This window comes from Chelonoidis abingdonii, chromosome 6 (genome assembly GCF_003597395.2).
Source record: "Chelonoidis abingdonii isolate Lonesome George chromosome 6, CheloAbing_2.0, whole genome shotgun sequence".
In the NCBI taxonomy this organism is placed as follows: Eukaryota; Metazoa; Chordata; order Testudines; family Testudinidae; genus Chelonoidis; species Chelonoidis abingdonii.
This window is the reverse complement of record NC_133774.1, coordinates 106,133,274-106,141,687: the sequence shown is the minus strand read 5'-3', so window position 1 is coordinate 106,141,687 and position 8,414 is coordinate 106,133,274. Positions and strand designations below refer to the sequence as shown.

The 8,414-nt window shown below is 36.3% G+C and overlaps 1 protein-coding gene across 3 annotated transcripts in view; it reads right to left on the bottom strand.

Moving 5' to 3' along the window:
• Window positions 1-2,560: 2,560 nt before the first annotated feature.
• The window catches only part of MLLT3 (MLLT3 super elongation complex subunit), a 231,022-nt gene continuing 225,168 nt past the window's right edge, over window positions 2,561-8,414 (bottom strand). For all 3 annotated transcript variants that reach the window (XM_032797555.2, XM_032797556.2, XM_032797554.2), the window contains one exon: window positions 2,561-5,419. In XM_032797555.2, coding sequence (XP_032653446.1) covers window positions 5,288-5,419 — 132 coding nt within the window. In that variant the 3' untranslated portion in view covers window positions 2,561-5,287. The remainder of the gene's footprint in view (window positions 5,420-8,414) is intronic.

The window sequence follows — 8,414 nt, the reverse complement described above, 5'->3', positions numbered from 1 at the left end:
TGTAACTGACAACTTAACAAGCCTACAATTTCCTGAACTGGACACAGACCTTGAATTCTGTTTGCATCCAGCAGTAATGATGAAAGGCAATCATTTATGCCATATTCTTATAAGAGATGAGGGCACAGTTTATTAATGGAAGGACCAGCTTTACAGCACACGTTGGGTGATGGAACATAGGAAAATGCATGACCCATTTGAAGTAACATCCAAGAGTGGGAGATTTCCAGCTTGAGCTATCCCCATCATGATGAAAATGCACCTCCTGTTGCATTCACAGATGAACATTTCACTTTGCTCAGTCTTCATGCTGGAAAAAAATGCAAAGGTATTGCTTTATGGCAGAATGAATCAGCCTGATGTAGAAAAAGCAAATAGATTAGATATAATACTCACCATGAATATTAATCAGGCATTAGTGTCTCAAATCCATTTCATGATAACTCAGATGTTTGTCTCCTACTACAATCCACTTAACCCTCAGATCCTTAGGGTCAACAACAACCCAGTTACACGAAAAATGCACTCAAGAGCCTCCACCCTGAATATTGTGTCCTGTTATCTTAAACAAGATCTAAGTGCTGATCAGGAAACAGTATTCGCTCCATTAATGTAAGGAATTACATTCAGCCACCTATTTTTTTTTTTTTAATCAAAACTGAAAGGGCATTGTTCTCATGGTAATATTTCTCCTTCCTGTCTAGTCACTTTGGCACTTCTTGCTGCTCAAGTAAACGCAGGGCCCTTGTATAATTGTGCTTTGATGTAAATTTGTCTGCTCTCTCACTCACAGGGCCAGCCTTGTAAACTTACTTGTTCTAACTGCACTAATGCAATGGTTGAGTCACATGCACACCCAAAAACACTTCAGAAATAGGAGCGGTAGTCCCATCATCCACCAGAATTTCTTAATCCTTTCATGCCCTAGAGTAAATTTTCCAGGTACACTATCCAGCGCTGGGAATTGGGCACCCATGAACAGTCTGTGCTAAGGAATTAATGTTAAAACAGCTTAAAAACCTTCATGAAGTACAATATATATGGTTTAACAATTAGGGAAACTGTTGAGGTTCAGAAAAACATCTGTCTTGTACTTGTTAATCTTTAGAATAAGTTTTACATTATTTATTTTTATAGTGCCTGGTACCTCCTGCCATGGTTAAGGGCCTGTCAGTATTTTCATCATAAGCCTCTATTTCAGTTTATTGTAGTAGGCGTGCCAAAATACATATTTACACTTTAGACAGTAGCACCTTTGTCTTTCTGATTTAAAATCCACTCTCTCAATGTCCCCTAATGACAGACTGGATGGAGCAGCCACAAGTGACTGAGTAAATAACAAGATTTTAAGTGGAGTCTAAGTCAATTCCAGCTTAGCATCAAGCTGTAGAAGTCAATGGACCAATACGCACACACAAAAATACAGATTGAAATATGAGCCTGCTGAAAGATACGGTACACACAATTAAAAAGCAAGCAAGTGATGGAAGATAGAAAAGTAATCCCGACGGAACAAAGAAATATAACACGAAAGCAAATCAAACATTCTCCTCCAGACACTGCTTGGATGAGATAACGCACATTACAACAAAAAAGGACAAGATTCTCTACAGACATCTAGCTACTTTCCCATCAGCTCTGCAAGCTCCAAGTAATAGGGTTTGAAATTTATGAGGTATTTCAAGAGGTCAGAACACTAATGTAGCTTCTAAGAAATCCAAATAATAATTACACTTTTCACTGAACTGAAACAGACTGTAACATACTTAAATCTAAAACTAAAATCTCTCATGAAGTCTTAATAAAATATTATGTTGGATCTTGTCAATCACAAGTACTATGTTTGCTTTACTTTTGAATGTATGTAGATTTTCCCTAATAAAAAAGGACAAATTCACAGATGGAAATAACTAAAACACCTCTTACACTTCAAAGACTGTTACCAATACAGCACAAATGTAGTTATTTCATGCTTTACACCTTTGATCCTCAATTAAATTTTACTTATTTTTTGCTTAACCTCTTTACCACAGCTTGTGCCACCAAATACAGGTCTATTTTGTAAGAAGTTTCCTCTTGTATTAAGGTGGATGAAAACACCTCTTTAAATTTAGGGGAAGTTGAAGTTTTCAAGTGACCCAAACTTCTACTGTTAAAATGTTATCCCACTTGGATAGCCAATTCCTGAGATGAACATTTAGTTAGTTTCAAGAATAAAGTTTCAGGAGGATGGCTGTGTTCGTCTGTACCCAGAAAAACAATGAGGAGTTCGGTGGCACCTTAAATACTAACAGATTTATTTGGGCATAAGCTTTCGTGGGTAAAAAACCCACCCATGGATACATGCATCTGAAGAAGTGGGTTTTTTACCCATGAGAGCTTATGCCCAAATAAATCTTAGTCTTGAAGAATAAACTTATGCTTTCCATGATATACAATTGTTACTTTCTAATTACAGTGTTCAACTAGTGATGCAAAAGAGGGTTTTAAAATATTGCTTACTGCTAACCTCTGTCTGGTCAACTTAATCCATTATCCAAATTCATTCAGTTAATTTTTTTTAAATAGGTTGGCACTAAATGAAATCCCAAACCTTTTATTCTCTTGCACTTAAAAGCCAATGTAGCGGTTGTAAGGCTGAATGTATGTGAAAACATTTTAACTGGTCCCAAAGATCAACGATCATAAACGTGGTGGATTTAGGTAGGGTTTTTATGAATTTTTTTTAAGAGAAATATGACTATTTGAAATTAATTGAAAAAGGATTTATTTTGTTTCTGCATACAAAATTGGATGAAAATAGCTAATGTAAAACTTTTCTGTTTTTTAAAGAGATCAACGCTTAGTGACTCTTATTCTATCAGAATTTTGTGGAAAACTCACTTTACAGTTAACACACACAAAATGCAGCTGCAGTCCATTTATTTCCAAATCTTATCAAATTAGAGCACTAAGATTTTATTTAACGATGATCAAGGATTTATATGAAATTCAGAGGTAAAGTTATATTGTTATTGCAATAGTGTCTCTTTTATATAGGGCTACCCTACCCTTCCACCCCCATTCATACGTACAATAGAAGTTGGCTAGTATTTCTATGGGTAACATGACTTATTTCACCAGTTATTTAAAACAGCAGGATAGTCAATTCATGCTAGAAGAAATCTTGGGCTCCCTTTCCCTCTTGAAGCTCAAGAGTTTTTACCACAAAATTTAGTTAGAAAAGTCAAAATGGACCAGACTCCACATGTATCTGATTTAACTAAAAAGGTAGTAAGTTGAATGTGCACTATTAGTTCAAAGACTTTTTTAAAGATTGCTTTTAGATTTCAAAACATTTTCATATAAAATGTTGACAAAAATTAACCCCACCCTCCAACATGCCTTCCCCACCCTCCCATCATCATCCAATTTCAAAATGATTTTTAAAGACGTTTTCCCCCAACAATTGCACATTGAGATGTGGACTTAACAACATAATGCTTCAAGTATGTTTCATGCCAATCGTCAATAAGAGTCATAACATTACTGAAAAAAGTACACTTGTTCTTTTGGAAGCCTGAAAGAGACTTTCCATGGGAGTATGGTTAAACAACATTTTAAATTTAAAAAACTGAAAAAAAAAACCCCGAAATAAAATATACAATTTTCTTTGGACTTAAAGAAACAGTGTTAATAATTCCCATTTGAATATGAAGAAATAACCCCAGCAGGAATCTAGTTTCACTGTACTGCACAAAACCATGTACATGAAACAATAAAACATACAGATACTACCGTTGTTCAACTGTGAATGAATACACTACATCTGGCATGTAAGCATATACGGGAAATATACTGGCCTCTCTGCAAACACATTTTCTTAAGACTGAACAAACCTTCGGATCCAGAAGTATTTCTTAATTGCATTCTCTTTTCATCAGGATCAAGAGTTTAATTTCCCATAAAGAGGTGACGGTTTCATAATGAAACCATCATAATGAGATCACAGAGCACTGATTTCAAACTATTTCTAAATTCTCTGGATTGCACATGTATGCGAAATATTCCTCATTTTAAGGAAATATACATGGAAGAACATTTGTTTTCACAGATAAGAAATCCTTCTGGAAACGCAAGCAGATGACTCAACAGGTACTGAAATTTGGAACCTATATATTTTCCAACATGTCACTGTATAACAACGAAGATATTTTTTCAAAGAAAGGATTTTAATTTATCAGATGTAAAAAAAAAAAAAAGTCTAATCAGACCATGTACTGTATGAACAAACAAAAATACTATGCCAACAGTTTTTATGGTAAAGGTGAGTCACACACTGGCAGCAGAAGAGTATTGAAACTCACAGTAATAAATAGCTCCAAATTAAGAATTTTCTACAACATTTCCTTAGAAAACAGGACCAGTATTCTTCCTTTTATGGTGATCCTGTAGAACACCTTCACTTTTATATATATCTAATATTATAACATTAAAACAGACACAAGAATGTTGATGACAAACAATGCTGGATTCAGGACATTACACAGTAACACTTTTTTGTTACAAGTCCTACTGGTTTATTGACTAAGGCTAGACAGCAAGTCATATGATCCTATTTGGTGCATTTTTTACCATGGTCTAAGATCAATAAATGGATAGAGCCAAGGACCTGTGGTCCAACCCACTGTGGCAGACTGGAGACAAATATTAGGGCCACTTTTTGGTCCCCCAGTTGGTACCTTGTTTCCTGGAACTGCAAAAGTGGAAACAAGACTACAGTGTTTTAAGTGACTAGAGAAAGTCAGCAATAAGTGGCATTTTAACATGAGTAAGGTTACTAGGCTTGTGATGGTGCTGCATCAAAGGAGCATACATGGAACCCGAGTACTTGTAACATCTGGTAGTGTCGTTCCCTCAATGACTTTAGAATATATGTATGCAATAATAAATAGATCAGTTATGTAATAAGGCAGTGTGTTGAACATGCATTCGTCTTGTGGACTGGGACACCACAGAGAGATACATGATACCATACACATTCATTAAGAACAAGTTTTTTTGTGTGTTTTTTTTGTGTGTGTTTTTTTTTCAAGGCTATCCAGGCTAACTCTTCCAGAGCATTTCCTTGGTGAGAAGAGCGATCCTCTGAGTCTTGTCACTTTTCCCTCCTTTATCAAGAGATGATGACTGGCTTTAAAGAAAAATCAAGCTGAAGAGGGTTGGTTTATTTTTTTTCCATTTTGGTTGCATCACTTTGAATGTTTTATTTAAAAAACAGTTTTTGATGCAGCCAGATGCTGTATCCTCAGGAGGTTCCAGATGTTTCCAGGTAACTCTGTAGTTTACGGACTGTGGTTTTGTCCAGTGAGCAAAGGTCAAAGTCAAAGGTTGTGTTTGTGATATGAAAGTGTCCAGTTTCTTCTATAAGGTTTACAATCTGGGAGGAGAAAGAGAAAAAGAATATTTAGGTGAAAATTCCACCCATTTCATATTTTTACGATTTACTGTATAATGAATAGGAACAAGTCCACAAGACCACAATACCAAAACAACAAATGGAATAAAATCAGAACCTTTTATGTTAATTCCCCTTCCATCCCTCCTCTGAAGTTCTAGTAGTTTTGACAAAACAGAATCTTAATTCAAACTACATCTGTTTGTTTCTCCAGAACATAACCAATAAGGGTACCCAAAACTAAGGCCAAACTCCAGATTCAGCTAATTTCCAGCTGGAATTAACACCTAACAATAATTATTAGCACCAAGAGGAGGTTGGGTTTTTTTTTAATCTTAAAAGCCTTTTACAAATTGCTAACTAATTATTTTAAAAAGTCTTTGACAGGCGTGGAGGTAAAATTTTTGTCTAGCACATTTATCTGGCTCATAGCTAGGAATTCTGTTATTACAGGACATGACTGGTATTAAACCTTTTGCAAGTACAAACATTTGTAATACGGTTACCTTTAAAGAGGAAAACACGGTCAAATGGTTTTACAAGACCACAGGCTAAGACAAAATGGTAAAAGAAGGAAAGAGGCACTGTCATAGCTACGGCAATAAATATACTTACATTAAAACTTATTACGCCTCTACCTCGATATAAAGCTGTCCTCGGGAGCCAAAATATCTTACCGCATTATAGGTGAAACCATGTTATATCAAACTTACTTTGATCTGCTGGAGTGGGCAGCTTCTCCCCCTGGAGTGCTGCTTTACCATGTTATATCCGGGCAAAGGTGTATATCTCTGTGTATATTTAAATGTACTAACAGTAGATTGTAAACTGTTTGGGACAGTTTTTGTGTGTTTGTGCAGCACTTAGCATAATGAAGTCATGTCCACCTAGGGGCACCAAATACAAAATAATAATATATCTGTTTATAAAATGTCTTATGTATGTTTGGTGTCTGTTTTCTCATGTGGGGGTCTGGTTTACTGGACACTTTGATAACATTATCAAGCTTATTATGTAATACGTGGCCTTTGATGACTGTTGGGACCCCATAAATTCTTGGAGGAGGGGAACAAGCTTTACAAAATAGTTACCAGTTTAAAACAAAAAACTTCACAAAACCACAAGTTCAGTTACAGTGGAAATCTCAACAGATCTTGCACCAATTGTTAATTCCAGGAATATATGCTACATCTTTTGGATTAACAACTCTACATCAAGTATGATATATTTTAAAGCAAAACAGGTGTTTAAAGTTAAACCACAAACTAATCTCATCAGGAAGACAAGGGGAAACTCCTTTACCTGGTGAGACACACATTGCTCAGATTACCTAGTGTTCATACATGTCTTGTCAGAAAAGGGGTGAGGGGGTTTTGCCGGAAATGGTGAAGGACATAAGCAAGCTAGTTCATGTCACACTAAAGCTAGGTCTATACTACACAGCTTTTAGTGACATGGCTGTGTCTTAGCAGCACAGCTGTGATAAGTCGTGCAGTGTAGCTGCTGTTTGTCAGCTCTCCTGCCAACAAAAAACATCTACTCTCAACGAGTAGCATTTGCATTGTCAGCAGGAAAGAGCTCCTGCTGACAACATGCTGTTCACATTGGCACTTGTCGCAGCAAAACTTTTGCTTTTCAGGTGGGGGAGGTGGAGGAAGCGGAGTTAAACAAAGACAAAGACAAAAGTTTTGTCATTCAATTGCCAGTGTAGACATAGCCTGCGTAAATGATCATTTATATCTGGAAGGAGCAGTTATGCTGAAAGCTGATTTTCTATATTTTATTTTTATATTTTATATGATATTTCTAATTTAACTCTGAATAACGTATGCTACAAGGCGTGTATCTAGACAAACTAGCCACACTTAGGAGAGCAATACCATTATTTGTTAAATGTTAACAGTGAGGAAGGGACAAATGATAGCTCATGGAATCAGACTCCACATGCACCTGCTTTTCATTAGGCAGAACCCCAGGGCACCTCTTTCAGCTGGCACACTGAGGGAGATGTGGTACCATGGCAGCTGCAACCCCAGTGAATCTACAGTCATATGGATTATCTGGAATAAAGTCACAAAGGGAGCAGAGAGGACCACTACTTCTCTCCACATTCTTTCCATCTCTAGCTGTCCGGGAATCTAGAACACACTCATTGTCATGTCTATTCCAAATGTTTAGCCACACCCAAGCTATACACAGCTCATTTAGTTGGGGGAGAGAATTCCTTACCCCAGCCCAAGAACCAAGTTATATGGAGCAAATCCTTGCTGCATGGGATTTGTTCCATTGTTTAGAAGATAGCCTCTTTTCAAATAGATTGTTCTTCATTCCCTGACTTCAAACATTACAACTCTAGTTCTTCTGAGTTGGATCTTTTAAAAAGTCAATGCCACTAAGTATAAGAAACTTCTATTTGTCTAAAGAAACTTCGTCTTCTGCTTTAGAGTTAATTCTCACGACTCAATTTCTAAACAGTGAGATGACTGATTGGTAATTAACTGTGGTTATGAATTTTCTTGAAAAGTACACACACATAATTGTCACGCTAACAAAATGAATTTCTATAGCACCATTACTGAGGTCATACAACTCTGTCTTGGCCAACTGGATTGTGCTTTGCAATCCAATAGTGTAATAAATAGTGTTTTATGGATTTTATAGAAAAAAGCCTTCACACTCAGTTTTAGGATGAGAGGAAGCAGAAAAGGAACAAGCAGAAGTATATATTTCATTTTCTGGGGAAGAGGAAAAATAACCTCTTTATTTAGTATATTGAAAGAAAAAGGTTCAATTCAAATGTCTATTTCCCCAAGAGTTTAAAATGCATGTGAAACTTCTTGGCACAATCTCATTTAACTGCTCTGCAAAAGCAATCGTCAAGTATTACAGATGTGAGGGGATATTGGAACCTACAGCATGAGCAAAGAGTATATAGGTGAATTTAGCTCCCCAATTTACAAGAAAAACTAATGAACTT